Source organism: Macaca thibetana, chromosome 10, assembly GCF_024542745.1.
Source record: "Macaca thibetana thibetana isolate TM-01 chromosome 10, ASM2454274v1, whole genome shotgun sequence".
Lineage (NCBI taxonomy): Eukaryota > Metazoa > Chordata > Mammalia > Primates > Cercopithecidae > Macaca > Macaca thibetana.
Window position 1 is genome coordinate 40,678,763 of NC_065587.1, and position 24,799 is coordinate 40,703,561.

Genomic DNA, 24,799 nt, shown 5'->3' on the forward strand with positions numbered 1-24,799 from the left:
CAAATAGGCGCCTACAGGAGAAATGAAAGTGACTGTCCTAATGTCAGGTGAATGGGTGCTTATGGCTGTGGATAGATTTCTATTATGGCATTGTACTTGGATTCTAAAAGGACTAACTCTCAAAGAGCTGGGATGAAAGTGAAATGCTATGCTCTGAAAACTCTATTAGATGACTCAAACAAGTGGCTCTGGTAATGACAAAGACATTATCAAAGATGCCTGCTACAAGTTCAGCTAGAATTACTTGCAAAATGTGAGCAGAGAACATAATGTCCCCAAACTAAGATTTTATGTAATGCATGATTTAAAGGGACATAGGCAACTAGATTAATAAACTAAATATTATAAGTAGAAATTTGCCTTTTTCTTCTACATCTTTATATTTTCAGGTTGGCCCCCAAATTTTCAGTCTTTGTGTTGAGAAAATAGGGGATAGCCTTATATCTGGCATGAATGAGAAAGAGCTGCATTTCATGATTTACATATAACTTGGGCTCTTGTGAAAGTGATTTATTAAGGGGGTACTCCCAAGAAAAATGTGGAGGGAATAAGAGAAGCAGGAAGGGGTGAGACAAAGATGGGAATGGGTGGAGGCCTGGCCTGGTGGAGAGGGGTTCTAGGCAGGACACCAACAGCATCTACTACCAACATCACCTGTAGCACAAAACATGGAGAAGGCAGCTTGCTGGCTGAGCAAATCACTGAGCACCTCTACCCATTAGGAAGCAGATCAGGCTGTGATCAACACTGTGCTGTGTGTTCAGCAGCCACGCCCCATCTCAATTCTCCTTCAGGGAACATCCCTGAAGGAGACTTAGGACCACTCCTTTTCATCTCTTGGAGTGAGCATATTTTACTTGCCTGGCCAAGTAGAAGGTTTGGGGCCAGGCATAAGACCCACACTGATGCTGGGATTTTGAACAGAAAGTAGGTAGGATATAAGCCAGGGCCATGGGGCCACCATGTGCCTAGGGATGAAGGCAACCCAGAGGGAAGTCTACTCTGATGTGAAGAGGGATCAACAGAGTCCTGGTGACAATGTTTACATCCCTGGATCCAGCTGGAGCTACCCTGGGCTCTTCCATCACATGAGCAAACAAATTCCCTTTTGTGCTTAAGCCTTTTTGAGCTGGGTTTTAGTCTCTTTCTACCAAGAATGATAACCCATACCAAAACATTCTCCTAACTCTTACAGACATTGCACGATTTCCCTGATGCCCCACAGAATGAGATGGGTGAACTCCATGGAGGCCTGCTGACCCGCACCACCCTCCTAACCATATTAAAGGTGGACTAAAGTTTACCTCATGTCATCTAATGACAGACCTAAAATTCAGAGTTTGATTGTCTGCTCCTGCCCCCTGGAAAACCATTTAATGTGTCTGCATATGAGCCACAAATCATGACTCTGATGAAAGAAGCCAGTCTTTTCTATAAAGAGGCATTTCCAACAGACATTGATTAATCTAGTTTCTCATCCTTCTAAGCAAAATAATAGAGAAATAATCATTTTCTGCCTTATCAAATTACACAGGTGACTGCTTGGTGACTCCACAAATTTATTGAGTGGTGAAATGGGAAGCAAAGAAGAAATATGCCCTGCGTCCTCAGAAGCACTGAAAGACTCGAGCTGTTAGGACCAAAGCAAGTCTTGCTAAACCAGCCGTGGAAAATCCAAGGCAAGATTGGGAAAGGTAAATACAAAACCTAACAAAATAAAAAAGAACAATGTCTTCAAGGAGACTTCCAGAATAAACCACGTTAAGTGGGTTTTCTTAGCTTTAATGCAGAGTTACTTAAAACTGAGCAAAAAATGTTCCCCATTTCTTAAGTTAAAAAATATATATATAAGCATTGAATCTATAATGGAATATTACTTAAATGAATCCAGATTAATTGAAATTAAACACAATGGAACACAACAGATATAGACTAATGAAAAGACTAATAAAGAGCTTTTCCCCCACCACTTAGAAGCATGCAGTATTCTACTCTACAGAATGAAAAAGGAAAAAAAAAATTACAAAATTTAAAAACCCTACAAATCCAGTAAGCAATTTTTAAAAATATTGTTTTCATATTAAAAAATACACAACCAACTACTTTTCAACAATTAGTGTATGGACTCTTAAAAATCAACAACATATTTAATTTGTTTGGACAAAGATAAATGAGAATACATGTCTTTCTGGGCTGCCCTTTTGGAATCACTGTAGCAAATAATTCTGTTGTTGTTTTCTCTATTAGATTGAGCAACTCTTAAATCTTCTCTGTTAAACTGTAAAGCCTCAACATTTTAAGAAACAATGGGAAGTCAGAGAAATGTGCTTGATTTGCCCCTCAAGAAACAATGTCTAATGCCCAGTAGTTGCCTAGCAAACAGCTGCTGAACGCATGGATGCTTGAATGAATGAAGCTACCAGAGCTGGATGATGTGCAAAGAACAGTAAGATCTGTCAAGACAATTGGGCAGTTAGAGTAGATTAGATGATCAGGGCATCAGGGTAAAGCCATCACGAGGGGACGAAGGAAGGCTGGGATGGGATGAGGCAGAAGAGGCGCCCCCCACCCAGTGCTCTCCTGCCGTAGGGTGCAGGAGAGTGTTGGCCTCCTGGAACACATGAGAAGTCAGCCTGGAAGAGGATGCTACCAAACCACGGACGAGAAGCCCACGGCACCTCGAAGCAACCAGGTGGCGAGGTACCTCGGCTGGTGAGAAGCCGGGCATGCAGGGCCCATACTTGATAGGAGGGGAAGCAGGGTCTCCAGGAATAAGAGGAAGTCCCCCCACCCACCACGCACCATCACATTTCCAAGGCAGCTTCTGAAGGCCTCCTGGTGCGAAGGTACTTAAAGTGGGTGCCCTCCTATATTCTCCCGGGGGAATGGAAAAGGAGGACATGGTTCCCCGTAATCCATCTACCCCCAAAAGAGCGCTGGCCACACTGGTTTCAGTGTTTGGCTCAAGTGACCTGGATGCGGGGGTGGCGGATGACAGGGAGAGGTGACTCCTTCCTTCCTCCCTCCTGTCCCGTGGCCTCCTGGCAGCCTTTGAAGTAAAGGTCTCAGACTAGCTGACTGTATTTGGGCCCAGATGGGGTATGTGTGCAAGTGCACATCCGCGCGTGTGTGTATGTGTGTTTAAATTAGCACCCTGTAAAAACTGAGAGATTTTACTTAACGTAAAATTCTAGGTTCTGTCTTCCCTGTAGAGCTAGATGAATACCAGCCAGCTGGCCTTCTCACCACACAACAGCCAAGGCTATATGATTCAAAGCACTCTTTCAAATTCCAGATGTATTTTGTGTAGTGTTACCATCACCCCCATTTTAAAGATGGGGAAACCGAGGCATAGAAGAGCTGAGACACATCCCTAGGACCACATGACTACAGGTGGTAAGACTCTGCTGTGAGCCTGAGTGCTTTTCTCCGAGGCCCGTTCCCATAGCTGCTGGAACACCGCTGCCTCTGCTGGGAGGCTGCTGCCGGCTCGCTCCCGCATCTCTCTGTTAAAACGTTTGCTTGTTAATATTTTTCCACGTGCTTTTAAAAAACATGGCTAGTTCTGAAAGAGAACCGGTGTGTCTGCAACATGGAGAGGAAGGAACCATCGCACACACTTGGCAAGCGAAGGGTCCGAGAGTCCTGGTCATTGTGCAGCGATTGGGAGCCTGCATTTCGCGGCAGAATCCTGGATTCTGCTTTACATCCCTGCGGACAGGCAGCACCCAATACAGCCTTCGGCACCCCGTTTTGTCCTTTTTCTTCTTTCACCCCCATCTCTCACCCTTTGGTCCTGGGAAACTGAAATCATGCCCCTCTCTCCGACCTCCTCCAAAGCCCCCTTCCTGCTTCCTCCTGTTCTCAGCTGGGGCTCCTGCCTCCCTTCTTCGTGAACATTCTTACTCTTGCATCTCTGGGCGGTGTTTATGTGAGGCCACTGAAATGTTATCCACAGGCTGGGGTCGTCTGGTGCGGAGGTCGTGACGACAGTCGCTTGTTCAGCGGGGGTCCCAGAAGCCAACGAACTGGGATCAAAACCCTGCTCTCCCTTCCTTCGGCTTCAGCCTGCCACCTTGGTTCTACCACGGAAACCCCTACAAACATAAAATAAATTTGTACCGCCAGGTCCCTGGTGTTCAGAGTAGGTGCCCCCGATTGCACGGGTCTGGGTCTGGGGTCCGCCCGCCTCCCTCCCAGGCCGACCCCAGGCCCTGCGGCGCCGCGGAGCGAGGAGCGAGCCGGGCGCCGGCAGTACCCGCGGCGGGCGCTAGGGGGCCCCCACGGAGCTTGGAAGGCGGCTTTGCTGTAAACCCCAGCCCGCTGCGCTTTTTTCCGGGTAATAAATTCACAAGGCTTGTTTTTTAACCCCCACCAGAGGTTAAAATAGTTTCATAAAAAGTTTTGGTAAATTCATGGGTAACTTTTGAGGTTATGTGAGGTTGTTGTCAAAAAAAAAAAAAAAAAAAGGAGAGAGAAAAACAGAGCCTTTTTCTCTGCTCCTGCAAGACTGAGGCTCGGCGCCGGCGGGGGCGGAGGGGGCCCGGGCTTTGTGTTCTTCCAGAAGCGTCCACGTGGATAGGCGGCTCTCCAGGCCCCCAGGCGCCCACCCACCGGGGTGGGGAGGTCTCGGGAGCGCCCAGGCAGGGGTCGGTGCCCGCCTCGCCGCCTGCCCGGGCGCCCTGCAGCCTTCTCGAGGCTTCGCTGAGCTCGACCCCCAGCCCAGCCCAGCCCAGCCCAGCCCAACCCGTGGGGCGAGTGGGGTTCGGGGCTCTGCGTTGATCGCTTGCTGCCATGCCATGGGAATACAGCAAAAGTTACAGCCCCTGAGTAGGGGTTAAAAAGAACTTTATCAGATTGATAAGCCAGGAGACAGGAGGAGGCAGAAAGAAAACAGCGCAGTTAAGGGAGGGGGCGTCGCACATTAACTATGATTCAGACTCCGATGCACTGAGTTCATTTTTCAATCTGCCTTTAGCTAGGGGAAAAAAAATAAGGAAATTATGGAAAATTGAGAAATAAACATCTCTGAGAGTGCTTTGCACCCGGGGGTGCTTAATGAACACTTAATAATTTCAAACGCTAGTACTTAGAAAAATGGCTTTTGTCCGTTCCCGGCACGCCAGGTGCCTCCTAGCAAAACCGGAAAACTGACAACGACTGAAAATGATCGCTAATGTCTATATGGAGGGTGGTACAAAAATCACTTTTCACGTCCTTTGGAAGTTAAGGAAATAAGCAAGCCAAAAATTTAAGAGTTTTAGCAAGGGAAAAACCTTGGAACTGAGCTTGCATTTCTTTTCCTCAACGTATGAACTTGGGCAAGACTCCTAATTAGGACAGGGCTGGCCACACATCACCTCCTGACCCCACGGGGCCATACTGAAAATTAGATGAGGAAAAACATTTGGAGGAAACTCTCAAAATGCTACTGCAGGAAGCAGTGGTTGTTTTTGGAGCAGATTTCCCATCTCCCTGCCAGCAGCCAGCAGTGGGGTGAGGGCCACTGTGAACCGTTTACCTAGAGGACGATGGGGTCCCTACCAGAGCACAATATTGCCAGGGAGGCCGCTGGAATGAGCTGGAGCTTGGAAAATTATTCCAGTTTCGTTATTTTCTCAACCTTGAGGGCAGGTCTCACCCCCGCAGGAAGAGCACAGTAGGCATGCATGTAGCACAAACTCAAGGGCCCCGAATGTACTCCCGAATCCCCAAGAGCTCCCTGCTCCGGGAAGTATAGACCTGCACCGTTTACTGACTCCTTCCTTAGGCTTGAAGACGTCTTATCCAGACCTGGGGTGAAAATTCAGCACATGCTCACCCCTGCCAGCTCCCAGCCATGATAACCACACACTGTAAAGCCCTTTGTAGTTCACACAGCACTTTCACAGTCACTGTCTCATGTAACTTGAGCCTCTCCTCAGTCTTAAGGGCAAATGAGTCAGGTATTCCTAGACAGGCTTCATGGGGTTCTTGGGCATCAGATTAAATGAATTATGGACTCAGAAACTCCAGGCCCATTCTACAGATGAGGACCTGAGACAAGGGGAAGGAACAATCATGCCCAAAGAACTAGTAAAAGTCAAAACTCAAACCAATTCCTCTAAATCCAGAAAGCAAAATTATTTATCCGGTACCCACCTTGGCCTCAAAGGAGGCTGAGAGAGAGAAAGGGAAACATTTGGCTTTCCAAGGTTAATGGAATAAGATGGTTGAGGAGACTTTGGAGTGTCTGGCATCAGAAGGAGCCGATTCTTCTGTAAAAATAACAATAAAAGCAGAATTGTGTTCTCAAACTCTAGCTAGATGTTGAGACCTAACCTCTTTCTCTCTGATTAAAAGGAAAGTTAGGAAGGGGTTTAGGCAAGTGTTAAAGATGGAATCAAAACAAGACTTTCTCCATGGCATGATCAAGAGGCTTGAGAGGGAGCTGAGAAGAGAATCGCCTTCCCATTATGAGTCAGTGTCACTGAAGGTTTCTCTCTGTAGCCCCTAAAGTTACTTCTCCCCTAGGCTCCACTCACACCTTAGTTAGAATTAATCCTACAGGCTCATCTGCCTCCAAAACCAAAAGGGCCTGGTCCCTTGTGAAGCCCAGGCAGCAGGTGGGTGTTGGGGAAACAGACCCCGCAAGGTATGCCTGGTGCCTCCGTGATTTTGTTGAGGATGAGTCATGCCCTTTGTGTCCCATTTGTAGCCTGTTGAGTTCCATGCCTGAGATCCTCATTTTTCTTCCTGCCTCATCCTCTGATTCTATTTGGCTACTGGTTCCAGCACGTTGCATAGGAAAATTCCAGAACAAAACTCAGGATTCATTTGTGGCTCTCTGCTGAGAAGGGGGTCTTCCAACTCAAATGTGAGAATGGTTTTCAGAAAGTCTTTCCAAAGCAGAACCGTCCCCATTTCAGGTATGGGATTGAAGAGGATTAGAAGAATTTCTCTCCCTCCCTCTCCTTTTTTTTTTTCTCTCTCTCTCTCTCAACTTTTAACATAAACACATATTTATCTTTAAAATGCCCATATTTCAACCTTCTCCTTCAATGACTATATCATCCTGCCCACCCACCTCCCCACTGAACCCATCATTAGTGCACTACCTATTGTTGCCTTCCCACCTTCTGTCGGCACAGAAATCAGAATTCTAATCATGGCACTCTGTTTCTACAGGAATCTATTAGTGATTGCTAAGGGAAACACTTAGCATTTTAGATAAATAAGTACATGGTAGTTAAGTGCTCCATTCCCAGCAGTTTAGAGTATATGGCAAAAATTCTTTATGATCGAGGGACGAAAGAAGGCATGATAAAGAGTGACAGCCTTCGGTTCTCCCACATGCCCTGTTGACACTCCTTTCTGCAGGGGGGGGCCGGATGGAGAGGCTTTTGGGGTGAGCGTCAGAAGTGTGCCCCTCCCCATGCTCCTGTTTATGCTAGCACACTCTCCCTTCTCCGCTCCAGCCGGCCTTGTCAGGATCCCTCATTTGGAAGCTTAATCATATCAGCAAGCTCACCGCACTGCATTTGTAATGACTTGTTTACCAGTCTGTGCCGGCTCCCCTTGCCACACTGGGCTCTCCCTAAGGACAAGGGCCATGTCATGTTCTCGTCTGCCTCTCTTCCTGCTCCCACACATTGCCTGGCGCAGAACAGGCCCCAGTGATTGCCTGGGACCCTCAGGCCGCGTGACTCTCATCTGTCTCACAAAGGTGTCTTGCTCCACCAACTGTTTCCTAAGCTCCTTGAGGTGAGGGCTCAAGCCATCTTCTGTTCCTTTCCTCTCATGGAGCTTCAAAAGACACTCAGTGGCTCACAAATGCATACCTAATTGCATTAAGCCATGAGTAAGATGGTTTCCCCAGGTCTGCATGAAGGAAGAGGGGACATCTGCTGTGATTACCTGCCTGACCCCCCTTCTTTAGGGGGAACCATCTCTCATTTACTCTTTTTATTTTGTATTTTTTATTTTGAGACAGAGTCTCACTCTATCACCCAGGCTGGACTGCAGTAGCACGATCTCGGCTCACTGCAATCTCCGCCTCCTGGGTTCAAGCAATTTTCCTACCTGAGCCTCCCAAGTATCTGGGACTACAGGTGCATGCCACAGAGCTAATTTTTATATTTTTAGTAGAGAGGGGGTTTCACCATGTTGCCCAGGCTGGTCTCAAACTCATGACCTCAGGTGATCTCCCCTCCTCAGCCTCTTCTTAATGGCTGTAGCAGAGATGGCCCCAACTCAACCCTCAGTACAAGGACAGGTGCAGGACCCATACCTGGCCACTCAACATCCCCAGTGACGGGGTCAAGGACAGGCACATGACTAAACCAGGCCAGTCAGACTGAGTTTGGGGACTCAGTTATTAAAAAAAAAAAAAAAAAAAAAAAGTCACGCTAACACAAGCATGGAACAGCTGGGCAGGACCAGAGCTGCCCAGAGATGGAGAGAGACGAACACCCACCTACAGAGCCTCTGGACCCAGCTGAGCTTGAAGCAATTCTCATTGTTCTGTGAGATAATGAATTGGGTTCTGTTTGTTTGTCTAAGCCAATTTGAATAGAGCCTCTTTTCCTCACACCCCAAAGAGTCTCTCCTAATACAGGCATGCTGAGTTTAAAGTTCTGCCTCCAGTAGCAACATTTCAAAATAAGATAACCAGGGAATCTGTTTGGGAATAATAAAAGCTTGAAAAAAGAAACACTGCTCTCATATTGTAGCCCCAGCTTTGTGAGCCTTCTCATTTTATCCCAGGAGTCTGGACGGTGGCCCCAAATCCCACCCTAACCCAGGAAGGGCTGAGAAATTCATCTCTCCAGCTTCTGTTTGTAACGAGGAATAATGCCTCTGCTCAGCCTCTGCCTAAAGCCTTGCATATTAGTGTTTGCTCGCTCAGGCTCCCGGAGGCCGGGGCTTCTCTGAGCTTTCTGGGAGGTAGCTGAGTAACACTGGGCCTCAGCAGCCTGCAGATCAACTCATCTCTTTTGCAAATTGCTAACCGGGTCTAATGAATTGGCTGGGCACAGAGGAAGGCCTTGTGTCCTTTGCAGTGACAGAGTCCCCCCAGAGCAGGCTGATCCGTCGTGCCTCTGCCGAGGAACAAATCTATTAATATTTGGTGAGAACATCAAATTGTGCCCAGTGGACATAACGTCTGGTCAAGAGAAACACACTTCTCTGTTATTTAAAAAAAAAAGTCTTATCGTCCCTCCATGTTCTTTTTTCTACTAGAGAATGCCAGCCTTCCACGGACGGAATGGATAAGAGACCCCTAGTGAGAAGCAAGGAGGGCTGGAAAGGCCCTCCCGTCCATAGGCATAGAAGGTAATATCTTTTACTCATCCAAGGGGAAAAGAAGAAAAAGTTTTATAAGCTGGAGGAAAGGAGTGGTATTTAATATGCTACTGGTAGGCGTATAAACTGGGAAGCAATTTGAAAATGGCTATTAAAAATGTGCAACACAACACTTAAAGACCCAGCATTTTCTCTTCTTGGTTATCCCCTAGAGCAAACCCTGCCTGGGCTAAGGAGATATGAACAGTGTGTCCAAGGAGCATCATGCGTGAAACACTGGTGATGACCAAACTCTTGATTAATAGGAGAATGACTTCATAAATAAGAGTATTCCCACCCAGAGGGACTCTGTCCCTGCTCAGGAAGTTGAGATAAATGTACATGTATTCATAATGTGGAACCACAAAACATTTTTGAGTAAAAAGAGCAAGTTGTGCAATGAGATATGCAGTGCGATGCTGCTGTGTTACACACACACAGAGAGAGAGAGAGAGAGAGAGGGTGAGAGAGAGAGGAAGATCTGTCAGATGCACTCCAGACTCCAAACTGTCATTTTACCTGAGGATGGTATTGGAATGGGGTAGTGGTGAAACTGAACATCAGCCTTATGTATTGCATTTTAACGGGTTAAGATAAATATTATTCATGATTACATGTGTAATTAAAAACTAATAATTAACTTTTCTGCTCCCCTATGTGGAGCATCACTTTTTCCATGTTTTTTTTTAAGAACAAAGGTGCTCCGCCTGTCAGTGATCTTCTAATCCGTCACCTCATACCCACTCTGTTTACCCCAATTCTTGCTCCACTGCGTGTCTACAGTGAACTTTAGAAAACCTAAATGGGATTAGCTGCACCTTGCCCTTCACCCTTCAGTGGCTCCCTGTTCTCAGGAAAAAAATTTCAGGCCCCGACTGAGGCCTGAGAAGCCCTGCAGGTGATGCCCCGTCCTGTGAGCCTCCGCTGCGCCTGCGCCCGTCCCCCATGCACCCTGGCACACTGGCCGTCTCTCTATCACGTGTGTACCACCTCCTCCTGCCACAGGCAGCATGCCCACCATGGGCTCCCAATCAGTGTCCCAGAATCTCAGAAATGCAGAGTTCCCGGGAACCAGAGGTTACAGTGAGCCGAGATCACGCCACCGCACTCCAGCCTGGGCGACAGAGTGAAACTCCATCTCAATCCATCGGCCAATCAATAAGAAATGCAGGGATTTGGGCTGACTCCGAAACTCTTGGCGAGTGTCTCTCACGCTAGCCCAATGAAGCAGAGAAGGGAAGGGTCTTCCAGGAGGGTCTGTGCAGAATGTTGCCCATGGCCTCTGCAGCCAATTCTGCTGAACTGGTTCAGTGGTTTAAATTCATACAGGTCAAGGCCTTACAAAAGTTGAGGAAATTCTAGATGAAACAATGTAAGTCAATGAGGATCCTACTGACAGAGAAAAAGGGGGTATGGCCCTCCAAGAGTGGGGGCCCAGGGAAGGGTGTGGGGGTTCGTGGTTATTTTAGGTGATTCATAAGCAGAAAGTTAAAGAAAACTGAATTGCACAATGATGAAGCTGTTCTCTCTTCTATTCTCTGTTAATCTTCTGATTAAGGAAAGAAGAAAGTCTTGACTAGGTGCTAATGCATCTTGAATGCTTCCCTAACACTTCCAAATCTCTTTTTAGCAGGTGTATTCCTAGGGCTCACGGACTTCAGCTCACAACAGATTCTGTCTGGAACTTATATACCAAAAGCATTGTAGTGTTTGTATTTTTGCAATGTTCCCTTAATGGTACATAATATTAACTTTTCATTTTCAGTCTCGATAAACAGCTTCTCTTTGAAATAAATGGACCTAAGTTTTTTTGTAAGTGCACCTAGGGGTAAAAATAAGAATCACATAGGTGACATGCAGATGCTACAAAAGTTCTGAAGGTAGCACCTAGATGATTTCAATTTAGGAATCAGTGCTGATCCCCAGATCAATCATCTGGGTGCCTCTGGGCAAGTCACTGGACAACTCTCTAAGCCTCAGTTTCTCCATCTGCCAAAAGAGGATAAAAGTCACTCATCACAGGTTTGCCCAAGGGAATAAATGTGTCTGACCTTCCTAAATTGAAAGCGCCTCCTGATTTTAGTTATTGAGAGAGTTTTCTAAAATCTCCATTGGAAATATAGCCCTGAACCTCGCCGTGTTTACTGTTATAAACCATGCCAGCTGCAGGAAATTGCAAAACCATAAACTCAATGTAGTTCTTATCGTTCAATAAAACATCTCCCTCAATCAATATGACTTCAGATGTGTCATCTGGGCACAGGGCCACGCTCAGCTCCTCTTCACTGTTCCAATTTTAGTCTGTGTACCAGGAGAAGCGGCACGACATCCAATGTGCCCAGCAAAAGCCCAAATAATTAACCTCAACCACATCAATGTTCTCCATTCAGTTCCGCAAAATGTGTTTCTAAGGAAATATATAAGAGCACTCTTTATACCACGGAATGTTTTAATGTACCCAAGCATTCAAGTAAATAGAACAGGTCTCAGTTAATGGAACTTTTAGCACAGAGGTTTTCAATAATAATAATTTTTTACAAAGCTGATATGTCATCAGCTAGAAAGAGATGTGCACATAAATATAAAAACAGGGCAAATCTATTTATGAGGCTACTTTTTGCAGCCCAAGGGTCAATAACTATCATATTAGGAGAATGATAATAAGGCTGTATGTTGATGGGCATTAGGATCACAGAGAACAGGACGTCCCAGTTGAAATACAAACAAAATCAGTGATGTTGCCTTCATCCCCCCACCTCCCCACATTCTGAAAAATAATCATTTCAGAGCAGTGACCTCATCAGAAATTGTGTAACCACAACCACAGAGAATCTTCGGCAGCTTTTGCTTAGGTAGCGTCGCCCTTCGTATGGATGTGTAATTTTCAGTTGCTTTTTCTAATGGAAAAATGACACAGCAGCACGTGAGCACGTGCAGACACACACACGTACATGCGAAGCTTATCTTTCTAAGCGAGACTCTAACTGGGAAAATAGTGGAAAGAGCATTTTCAAGACATGATTTGCTGTGAATTTCTCCTTAGGCTAGAAGGCATGGCTTTTGACTGAGTGGCACCAGCTGACCCAAGATGACATGGAGTAGCTGTCCGGGGGAAAACTGCCCCCAGCTCCTATGCTAGAATAAGAAAGGCGTTCCAGGTAAGAAATGAATCGGCAGCACAGTCCCATCACACATGCATTTAACCTACACCCTGACTGTTGAAGCTCACCCTTCCCTGACCCAAGAAGACACAACTCCACTCTCTTGCTTAATCCTCACCACAACAACTCAATCCATTAAGCAGTTTTAGAGGTTTAATGCTGCTGTCACAGCAGTTTTAGAGGTTTAATGCTAAAACAAAATGGCACACACCACGCAATGAAGCAGGGATACTTGGGAATTTCTCATACCCCTCTCCAGTGGGAGGATTTGCTGTTTATCTTCAAAGCTGCCTACATGGATGGATGGCCTTTTTTCTTTCCTTCTTTCATCTCAGCAGTCCTCAAACATATTGTGTGCAAGAATTTCTGTTCAGAGTTGTATACACAAATCGTACCCTTATGATAGATTTGCAGGATTCTCAAAGATAATTTTGACAATAGGGATTGTGCCTTGGGGGCCAGCTTTGGAAATGAACCTCACCACCCTTTACAACATGACCCCACTTTAGTGTGGGAGAGGACGTCAGGTTAAAAGGCATGGAAACGACATTAGCAGTTCCATTACTACTTTTACCTCCCCAGAGCTTCCATCCGTAAAACAGAGGTGACATAAGATGACTCCTAAGATTGGAAATGGTGATTCCATAGAGTTGAATTTTACGGTTCCTCTACTGCCATCCCACTGGATACCCACTGGGTTTTTCCATTATTGACACAACGCACACTCAGAAACCAAGACTCCAGGTGGCATGCTCGCTCTTGTTCATGCTCAAAGAAGATTTGGGGGCTGGTCTTTGCTTGTGCTTTCATCTGAGACTAAGCTTCAGGAACCTCAAGGTAAAGAAACTTATGTTTGTTAAATTGTTCATTCAACAAACATTTATTGAGGACCTGCTACAATGCTAGGCCCCTGGATGCACACATGGAGGAGATGACCTAACAGCTTGGTAAATAAGGTCTTCTTTAGTTGACATCATTGCCACAGGGGAAAGGCCACCTAAAATTAATTCATTCACAATGCATTCGCAATACCACAATTTCACAGTGAATAGTATTAAGGACTTTGAGAATTTGTCTGGAAAAACGACCAAACCACAAGTTGTGAAAATAAGTTAATATGCCTACAAAGATGAAAATAAAACCTCCATTTTGGAGGTTATAATGGCAAACTATGAGCTAATTGTTAAAAATCAGCAAAACTTAGTCAAGTATTGATGAGGACATACATTTTTACATAAAATTGTAGGGTAGACCAATGGACTATTTACCTTGCATTTACTTTAATTGCTAGGTCATCAAGAAGGATACCCCCCCAAAAAATATTATAGAGCTTTATCAATTTTTCCAAAGACTTCTCTTAAGCCTCTGATATTCAAGTCACTCTTCTAGAGTTATCATCTTTGTCACTCTTCTCTTGTTCATTTGTCACCTAGTCTGATTCTGCCAGTGGGTGTGAATCAGCAGGCTGCCAATGGTCTTTTCTATCAATTTCACAAAATGCAACATCTTGAGCACAATTTGCAATTTCACTTAGCGATCAATTTACATGATATTGCAAAAATTAATCTGAAGGGCATGGATGGATGTGATGGTAGGCAGGGAGACAGAGAATTGAATGGGGTCTATATTTACCAGCAGTCTATTAGGGAAGGTTATCATATTCCTACCTAACCAGCCAACCTTATGACTGGAATGTTCCATAAAGAACATCTGGATTTTAAGGTAGACGCCTGTTTTCCCTGGCACATCAATGACTTGATATCTAAGAACTTTTTTACCAATCCCTTCAATGAGACAGCCCTAGTCTATGAGATTAAATGCACCCCTCAGCCCTTATCCTAAAGCGAATGTGATGAGGAAGGATGTTCTTTAAAATAGCAAAACTTCTGTCCATTCTTAGTCACACAGCCTGAGGTGCCTGGGAAATACACCTTAGTTGATATTTTAAAAGAAATTTCAAGTTTCCTGCACCAACTAGCTGGAAACTTGGATGGAATGGACTACTGGATTTAGGATTAGGGAAAAAAGACTCCGTTGTCCGGGGAGTCTCATAGACTCCAATCAATGTACAATCTTATACATTAGGTCTTTATCCCTCATAACTCCTCTGGCCTTCTGCTTTCAGATGACTTCACTGCCAAGCCATCTGTTAATTCAAATGATTAGAACCATGCTTTTGGAATAGTTTAGGAGAGAGGAAAATTAAACATCTTTTTTAAAAATATTTTTTAAAAAAACATCCTCTCTCCATCTTCCTCTTAAGTTATTGACAGGAAGTGTCTCCAAAAAATAAAGAAGAAAAAATTATCAGTTATCACATCTTATTTCAGTCCCTGGACAAAAGCATTCATGACTTCTTATTTCTGAATGTTTTACTGATTCTAGTTGGCCTATAAGGATTAGGATCTAAAGTTTTTCTCTACCTCTAAATTGAGAAATCCCACCCACCCCCACCCCGCGTCCCGCCCCCCCAACACACAAAGATCCTTCTCAATTTCTTTGTTGGATTCTACCAAGTTTCCCCAAGTTACAGCCCCTTGGGTCACCCAAAACAGATTACCCCATCACTGTACCGCCATGGAAAACAGGTCATCTCTCCTTCAGAAAGAAAAAAACACAAGCACACTCACAAGCACACCCATGTACACGCGCACGCACACACACACACACACAAGGTCAGCTCCCTCACCGAGGACCCAGCTCTGATCTCTCCATCCGGGACGTGCCAGGTCAAAGGAGACTCGAGAAAGTTGTTTGTAAGCAGTGGACCACCAGGCTCAGCTCTGGGTTCCTTTGAAGTGACAGTGCTTTGTCTTCAAACACCCAGTGCCCTCAGAGTGCCTGTCACTCCACTGTGAAATATTGGTATTGGCTAGGGCTGGTAATAAAACCCCTATGCCCCTTTGATTTCCAGTGGTATTTATTTTAAAGCATTCTTCCACCCTCCGACTCCATGGTGTCCATCATGATCTGTCAAGTCCGGCTTGCTGGTTTGCCCTACCAGCCTTCCCGGTCCCCTCTCTGACACTTCAATAAGGAGCAGTTGGTGATTGATATTCTCTGGGCTGGGGCTTCTACCACGTCCTGCAGCTCACAGCTGCCCTGCAATGGACATCCTCTACATCCTTCCTAATTGCTGGAGAGGAGGGCCTCTGAAAATGGGAGCCAGGGCCCTAGGCCCCTGGTTCAACTTGATGCTCAAATAACAAACATGAAAGCATAGACATTTGTCACCATTCCAGGCTATTCCTGGGGCCTTATTACCTATGTAAGGGGATGGGGTGGTAGAGCTGTGTTCCCAGGAGGAATCTGAGCTATGGAAAGCCGCTTGTTTCTTAGATCTATATTCAGGTTTTGTTTCTGAATTTTTTTTTCCTTGGATTTGGTTTTATTCACCATTCATTGGTGCCCCCAGTTTGCTCTTGGGATTTAAGTGTGAAGAAAGCAATGCAATGCTGATGTTGAAACAGGATGTGTATGGAAGTGGGATTTCCCCCGCATGGAGGGAGCTCAGGATCTCTGGGATTCCTCCATTAGTCCATGGGGTGAGTGTGCAGGACCCTTCCTGACACTGAAGGGAAGAAGGGGTGAAAGGGCTTTTCATTCTGGGCTTTCTGCTCACACCGAGGCCCCCAGGGTCACCATGAGCATGCAGGGTAAGCTGCAGATGAGGCAGGGGCGCCCGCTTCCATGGAGCATGTTGGGAACTGTGTCCCCTGTGGAGGGGAGAGAGGAGCAGGTGTCCCTGCTGCAGCTGACACAGTCTCATGCTCAGGGCCAGCGTGTGAGCCGGACAAGTCAGGCCACAGCCAGATTTCAGCTCCAACAAACACCATCCACATACATGGCAGCCCCGTCAAGCCCCATCCCACCAGCCGCTGGGCTTTTTTCCTGAAGGGAAGCCAGTGGGCCCCATAGCTATCAGCATGGAGGCTACCCGTGGTCACTTGGACAACTGTTCCCCCAAGTGTGGAGCATGTCCTGCTGGCAGTGGCTGGGGCAATTCTGTTTGAATTGTATTAGGTTTACAATAGAACTTTCCTGCAAAAATGGTTTACAAACAATGAGAGCCCAGATTATGTGCATTCTTGTGCACTGAGTATCCATGTGTGTCCCTGCCTTTTTTGTTTACAAACACATTTTAAGGTCACTTCTGTTGGTTCAGAGATAGGATAAAACCTGTAAGGATGGTTGAATAATGGCCCTCAGGTCCTAGTCCATGGAACCTGTGGATGGTTATGACCTGAGTTAGAAAAGAGTCTCAGAAGCAGTAATCAAATTAAGGGTCTCGAAATGAGATAAGCCCATGTTTAGTGAGGCCCCTAAATCCAATGACAAGTGTCCTTATAAGAGAAAGACAGAAGAAGATATGACCCACAGTGACACAGGGAGAAGTCCACATGAAGATGTAGGCAGAGGCCACAAGATGTAGCTCAGGCCACAAACCAAGGAAATAGTTGGAGGCCCCAGAAGCCAAAAGAGGCCAGGAAGGATCATCCCCTAGAAAGTCCAGAGGGAGCATGAGCCTCTTGGCCTCCAAAACTGGGAGAGAATCCAGTTTTATTGTTCAAAGCCACCACGTTTATGGCAATTTCTTACAGCTACCTTAGGAAACTGATACAGGTGACACCCAACTGGAGACACTGTCATCAATGGCAGTCCCACGTCTTCGGGCAGCCCAGCATGTGCCCAGCCCACCTACACTCTATCTGACCTTCCCATGTTCCCTCTTCCTGACCCTGAGCCTTTATCCACTCAATCCCCAGTCCAGAAAGCCTCTGTCTGTTCTCCCTACATCCAGATTTCCAAAAGAACCACCATCTTTCCAGAAAGAGCCTCCTTTTTGTGTTCCCCCCCACCCCCACCCAACACTAATGAGATGACCTCGTCCTCTGCTGAACAACAAGAAAACACTCATTACCCACGTGCACACTCATGGGCGCTCAGCATGTGCTAACTGTCGTGCACCTGTGTTTATAATGCTGAGCGTATGATGATACTTGGCCATCTGTGCTGGAGTCTGCAAGGCGTTGCTGCACCTTGAATCTCACACTGACAGACCATTGACATCCTAGACAGACAGACAGATGTCCCGGGGAAGCAAACTGATCTGCCAATGTCATTCCCAGTGGCATTTGAGCTAAGGGGTGGTCAGTGGGTCAGTCTGTCTGTCTTTGTCCTGTACCACATTTATCGAGAGCAGGGGTCGCCTTTGTTCCCCTCCCTGTCACAGTGCCTAGTCCAATGCCTGGGAAGCTAAGCAGGGAGGCTGATGGGGAGTTCCAGGAGCAGCTCCATTTGGCTGTCCTTAAGGTGCTGGGAAGAGAGCTGGTGGTAAGCTCCTCCATGGGAGCAACTGGCAGAGCTCTGGCTGATTCTGTTGGATTCTACCAATGACCATCAGGACCTCCTAGGTAGAGGGGCTACCAGCTGTCTGCCAGCATCTCAGCAGGGGTTCCATCCAAGCTCTACTCCATAAAGGAAAATTTGAGAACTGGAGCTGATGGGGGCAAAAGTGAGGGAAGAGTCCATGGGAACAGGGAACGAGGAGTCAACCAGCAAGTACCATGACCCCCGGGAGCTCACTTTGCACTTGGAGTTCCCACACCTCTGGAAGTCACCCACACACACACAATTCTGTGCACAATTCCCAGGTGCCCTGAGTTGGCACTTCAGAGGGGATTGGGCTGGCCCTGGATTCCCAGCTGTGGGTTATACATTGGAAAACTCTTAAGGAGAGAGGAGGGGCATCCACAGGGCACCTGGAGAGCACAGAGGTGACATCAGTGGCCCCTGTGGCTGTCACAAGAAGGCCCAATGATAAAGCAGAAAGCTGCATGGCCCCCTGGCCTTTGCATGGGGGAGCACACCCTCTTGTCCTGGTGGTACAGACCAGCATTTAGCCCTGAGATGCCCTCCATGGGGCGTGGCAGCATCAAGCACAGCTCAATGGGCAATTCTGCTGGATATAGAGGAGGGAGATGGAGGTGCAGATGAGAGGTGCAGATGAGAACCACAGATGAGGAAGAGAGCTCAGAGCCAGTTCCCTGATGGAATTTCCACCTACCCACCCCCCTGCATCCCAGCCTCTCCCACATGGGGCTTGACCCTTGACCTTCCTTAACAAAAACAACCTTTCCTCTTCAACAACTGGCCCCAACTGTAAGATGAATTCCTGACTGGATTTAAATTCTCTCTGGGAAGCAAGACTAGTCCTTGTCCTTGCCTACCCTGGAGGCCTTTGGGGGTTGGGGAGCAGAGGTGTGGGGGGAGCACTCAAGTGCCATCTGTCTGTAGGGGGCACTGGAGCTACACAAAGGTGGAGGCGGAGTTGCCCCAGCAAAGGATCCCCTAGGGCCAAACACCTCAAGCATGAGAAAAAGCCCAGGGTTAGCCCTTGAGCCAAACAGACAACAATGAACCACAGAAGGATGGTAATTCAGGGCACTGCTGGCCAGATGGGACCCTGCAACCTTTCCCACAGGGTATTCATTTTTCCCAATCAACAATCAAGCAAGGCTAAGGCTGAGCTCCTTAATGCTGGGGAGAGGGGAGAAAGGGAGAGGAAATTGAGGTCCAGAGAAGCTGAGCCATTTGCCCCGGTTGCCCAGTGATTGTAGCTTAAAATAGCCATTTTTTCCAGGAAGCAGCCCCACTTGGTTCGCCCTTTATTTATTTCCGAGCATGGTGAAGAGTGTGCCTCTTACCACTCCACATGTAAGCAATGTACCCTGCAGTTTCACAGAACTACTCATCCTTCTACTTCACATGGGCTCTCAAGCCCATCCACAGACCCACTTTAGCTTTACAATAGCCCTGCAGAGAGAACTAAACAAGCTTTCTTTTTAGAGATGGTGAAAGCAGAGGCACCAAGAGCTGTGATTCATGTTCTCCTGAGTCCCAGAGGGAAGCTGCACCTGGTTCAGAGCTTGGCACAGGTGGCCAGTGCTCAAGGATGTTGATGACTTCTCAATATTGAATTCTCCGTCTTCTACCGCATGCCCTCCCCACTAGTTTAGGGTCACTTTGATTGTCTCATAGACGTCACGCCTCTGTTACTCTCCCTTTTGGGCCTGACCCTTGCGGCACTTGGGGCTGACTCCTGCCCATCCCGAATCCCCAGTGTCTATGCCTTGGGTGGGTGCCTTCGAGTGCCCAGTCTGGATGCACCTCCAAAGAGAGCATTACCTGCTATTTCTGAAGAGGTCTGTCCAGGGGTCCTGCATGGCTTCACTCCCTCGAGTGGGGGAGGGTGGCGGCTTCTTCTTCGCACCCAGGTTGGTGTGCGAAGTCTACTGGCTCTCAGCTGAACACAGCTCTGCAAGAAATTCCTTTTGTACCTGTAGAAGAGAGAAGCACACTTGCAGCAACCAGCCTGGAGAGCACATGCCTGGAAAAATCTGGAAAGTCCCTGCGGGGTGCCCAGGAGAACATGGGGCTCAACCTCTAACTAGCTGGTCAGCTCTGAGCAACTCCCGATCCCTCCATACCTCACCCCCCACCTCTCCAGGACAATGCGCCTAGCTTCAGAGGTTGTTGTAGGAACTAAATGAGGTGGTCACAAAATGCTTCCCAGGATGCTAACTCATAGCAAGGGCTTAGTCAAGGATAGTTGCTGCAATTAGGTTTTAAGCTATGTGGTCTTGACTACTTGGTTCACAGACTGTCCAACAGATTATTCTTCAATGATGGAAATGTTCTGTAATCTGTATTGACAAATACCCATGTAGCTATTGTGCATTTGAAATGTAGTTAGCATGTCTGAGAAACTGAGTTTTAAATTGTATTTCACTTTAATGAATTCGAATAGCCACATGTGGCTAGTGACCACCGTATTGGATAGTATTCTTCGTAGACCTTCCATCTGGAGGAGACCTACGGAATCATCTGATTTATTTATCTTCAAAACAAAGTATTCACATCTCAGAGGGAAGGCATGATGACAGTAAAGAAAGAAAAATACTAGAGCTTCTATTTACATTTATTTTCATCTAGTCTTTCTTATTTCTATTGTTTCATGTCATTTCTTATTTCTATTGTTTCATGTCATAGAGTAGAATATATGTATAATTTGTAAATGAACAAATACACATTTAATAGAGTGCAGGCTATAAATTATTTTACTAATAGGACTGTGCAACGACAAACAGGCCATCAATCTAGTCTAGCACCCCCATTATACAGGAGCAAGAATGAGACGAAAAGCCAGGCCTGTAATATGCCTTAAGCTCTTTTAGAAGATCTTTGCACTGCTTCTAACTGCCTGGTCAAGCCACAAGTAATCCCTTCCCTTTACGAGCCTCAGTTTACAATATTTCTACTCCACAGTGCTCCTCAGAACTGGCTATTTTCCTTTCTCATTTATCTGAGCCACTGCCAAGATCCAGCCGCAGTCCCGTAATCACCAGGGCTGCTCACAGAATTTTAAATAAGATCTGCAGAATGCAGTATCCTCTTGGGCGCTGGTTTTTCCTGGCAGCAACAATGAGAAAGTGACATTTTGTTCATCTTTTCTGGCCTCTGTGTTTGGGAGAAGCTCCCCTCATCTGGGCATGATTGCCTCCCCTGCCTGGGGCAGGAGCTGTTATTCCCGGGGGGCGGTTGTGGGGTTTGGGGGGCGGTGGTGGCTGGTTTGTTCTTTGATGCAGTTGTCAAGACCACAGGTTCCTGAAAGAGCTATCTGAGCCAGGGTGGGGACCGACAAACCCCTGAACCAAATCCTGCAGGGCCTGGGTGGAGAGAGATTTCAAAGTGCAGAGACAAAAGGAGGAAGGAAGGGGTGGCACATGGAGAGAATTCTTCTACCTGCTGCTGGGTCACCTTTGCACGAGTCAGTGGGTGGCTGCCACACACTTGCAGGTGTTAAGAACGGCACAGTTTGAACTGCAGGGAGGTTTTACTTTTAGAAAATTAGGAAACTGGGATCTTTCTACTCAAGCAAAATAATGAGGAGAGAGCTAGGAAAGGCCCAGCCTCTGAATTCACACTTCATCAAGGTGGAATTTCAATCCTTTTGTCTTCGAGAAGAGCCCAAGTGGACCTTGGCAATGTCTTCAAAGGACTGTTTAGTTTAGTCATGGGCAGGGTAGGTTTCTGTCTTTCCTGGTTCTCCCAGAACGTTCTGTGTGCAGCCCCTCCTGGAGAAGCAGCATCCTGGCTTAGGAAGGTTTTGCAAGCTCATCTCCACCACCAGCCATGCAAGGCCCCTCAAGGTGTGGCTAGTGCTGTTGGGGCCCCATCCAGGAGACTTTCGCCAGGCTGCACCTCCACACCCGGCTGTAAGGGTGACGTGCTCCTCACCCCGCTGACACCTTCATCAGGCTCTCTCAGGGAGGGACAGTAGACCCAAGGACTGGGTCTGGCAGGTGTATGCAGCCCACGACACACACATTCCTTTCTGGGGCGAAACTATGAGATCTGACATGCTATTTCCCTCACTTTCCTCTCTTGACCCCACAGAGAACAAAGCAAAGAGAAGTGCAGTGGAGGTGTGGATGGCAGAGCCGCTGTATCCTGCTAAACAGGACCTGGGACTGCTGTCAAAGCTCTGGGGCTGTGGCCAACATGACAAAGAGTCTCAGCCATGTGTGGTGGGGGCCACATGCAGCAGAGGCCACGAGGACTCAGGGCCACATCTGTAGGCCTTTGTTTTTACCTCACTGCAGAGATTGTGTTCTCATTACTGAGAGTGCTATCTCATTGAATAAGTAAATTGTGTGATGACTAAAGTGAATAGACACATGGCTTAGACAGATAAACATCCACTCCATAAGGAAAAGCACTAGCTACTAATAGAATTGCATTCTCAAACCCCAGGATTTTTTCTTCTCTACTCTCCCCTTCAATGACTAATGTATATTTTAGGGTTTTACAGGGTGCCCTTCTCCCATACAACCCGCAATCTTCTCCTTGCTCATTTCCATTCACTTGGGGCTTCACAATTCATTGTTCCATTTCCTAGGCACAAGTCTCTGAGTGTTTCATGCTTCATACAGCACGATACACAGCTACAAATTAATCAATAAAATCCAATTCCATGGTCCTGCGCTTGCTTTGGGCAAGGCGGGGAGGTATTTTGTGAGTGCTCCGGATCTCTATGCCTCTAGTTTAATGTCAGGGCAATTAGTCTTCTGAGTATGAATTTTCTGCGTTTTTCCATTTCCACTCTGAAAGTGGATCCTGCATTTTCTAATCTCTCTCCTTTAACTCATGTAGTTTTGTTAATGAAAACAACTGTTTTCATTACAGTGTGGTATTTGTAGTTGGCAAAAAACATAGAGATGAATGAAAGCAGAATGAAAGGCCCTGAAAGAAACTTCAAGTATAAACAAGAAGTTAAAATTTAACATGTAAGTGGCCAAAAGTGCATTAATGGAGGGGTCTGCTTGATTTTTACGGAAAGGTGCAGCTAATAAATATTTTAGGCTTTGTATGCCACAGACAATCTGTGCCACATATTCTTCTTCTGTTTTTATATGGATAAGCTTTTAAAAATAGACAAACCAAGCCAGGCGTGGTGGTGCGTGCCTGTACTCCCAGCTACTCCAGAAGCTGAGGCAGGAAGACCACTGAGGCCAGGAGTGTGAGACTGTGGTGCGCTATGATCACACCTGTGAATAGCCACGGCCCTGCGGCCTGGGCAACATACTGAGACCCTGTTGATCAAATATATATATGTACAAATAATGTGCTGCTCATGGTTAAAGTAAGTTAAAAACCATATTTAACCCATGGTCCATAGTTGTCTTTATAAACAAAAATAGAAATAAATATTTCTCTATATATGAATTCATATAAGAAGAAAATATAAGAGAACATATCTGCATATTTTTGAAAGTAGGAAATTGAGACTAAAGAAATATTTCTTAGATATACCAAAAAGTAATAACCATAAAGGAAAAGACAGCCCCATTTGACTACATCAAAATTTATAAATTCTTAATGAAAAAACCGTGATTATCAAGGTTAAAAAATGAGAACTCCATTTCCAACAGCACAGTGGACTCAATACTCTGACTGATTACCACCAAAATTATCCTTATACTGAAAATAATTAAAAATGCAGCATAAAATGTAAAAATTTTTTAAACTTATATTTAAATTTATTTATGTTCTGATTAAAAGGTAAGAAATAGTTCAAAGGCAAAAACCAAGTGAGAGCTGCACCCTGGAAAAGTGAGACTGCTTTCACTTCAAGGAATCTGCCAAACCAGGTGAGGATGACCTTCCCATTTTCGTGCTCTGGTGCAGTTGAGGGTACAGGACTCAAAGCCCAGAATGTTCTTCAGTGAGAGGCAAGTGGAAGACCCAACGTCCCTTCCTGCATAAAGCTGAGACCTCTGAAAGGCATACTCTCAATATGTGGGTGAATTAGAATTAAATACTCAGTACCCCTACCACCTGCCCAGGGAACATAACAACAAACAAACGAGCACCCCCAGGCACCCAGGGGAAGCAAAACAAATATTTATTGGAGGAATCCACCTTCAACCCACATCTCAAAGTTCCAAAAATATCAACTAACTGTCAAAAATTTTAACACAAACAAGGAAATAAGTTAACATATGTGACAGCAAATATATAAAACAGAGTCAGATGTGCCAAGACTTCATATGTTGTCATTGACAGATGCAAAACATTAGATGTGTTTTTTAAAAAAAAAAAAAAAAAAAAGGTTGAAAATCAGAGTCAAGGGCAAGAGACTATAAACGTGATCAAGCAAATTAGAAAAATAATTAAATAAAACTTTTTGGAAATAAAATATAATTCACATAAATAATTAAATTTAAAATTTAGCAGACCAATAAAAGTAGGGGAGATCAACTAAGAGGTACTGCAATAGACCGGGGACTTCTGACCAACACTTTACAAAAGTAACCAACTTTACCATCCCAAGTAAAAAACTGAATAAAGATACAAAACAATAGTGTTCAGGGCATCGGACATTGAGCAATAAGGGCAGTGATCCATGAAAGAAGAGAAACAGACGAGGTAAGCCTGATGACACCTCAACTTATTGATGAAGAAATTTTCCAGGTCTGGAACCATTTGTTGAAAAGACTATACTTTTTCCACTGAATTTCCTTTGAGCCTGTATGAAAAATCAATTGACCACAGCATGGTCTATTTCTGTATTCTCTATTTTGCTCTACTGATCTGTGTATCCATTTTGATGCAAATACCACACTCTTTGGCATACCTTAGCTTTATAGTAGGTCTTAGAGTCAAGAGGCGTAATCAAGTCGGCGTGCTATTTGCATTGAAATAGACAAATAGATCAACAAATGATGCTGGAACAACCAGATAAGATATCC

The 24,799-nt window shown here is 45.8% G+C and overlaps 2 protein-coding genes across 2 annotated transcripts in view; one reads left to right on the forward strand and one right to left on the reverse strand.

Moving 5' to 3' along the window:
• ATP5F1E (ATP synthase F1 subunit epsilon) overlaps positions 1-24,799 on the forward strand; it is a 558,621-nt gene that overhangs the window by 361,835 nt on the left and 171,987 nt on the right. The gene's annotated exons all lie outside the window — the stretch shown is intronic.
• The window catches only part of ZNF831 (zinc finger protein 831), a 111,873-nt gene that overhangs the window by 32,489 nt on the left and 54,585 nt on the right, over positions 1-24,799 (reverse strand). Inside the window, exon 4 of the mRNA XM_050745548.1 lies at positions 19,674-19,825. Within this exon, the coding sequence (XP_050601505.1) occupies positions 19,674-19,825 (152 nt within the window). The remainder of the gene's footprint in view (positions 1-19,673; positions 19,826-24,799) is intronic.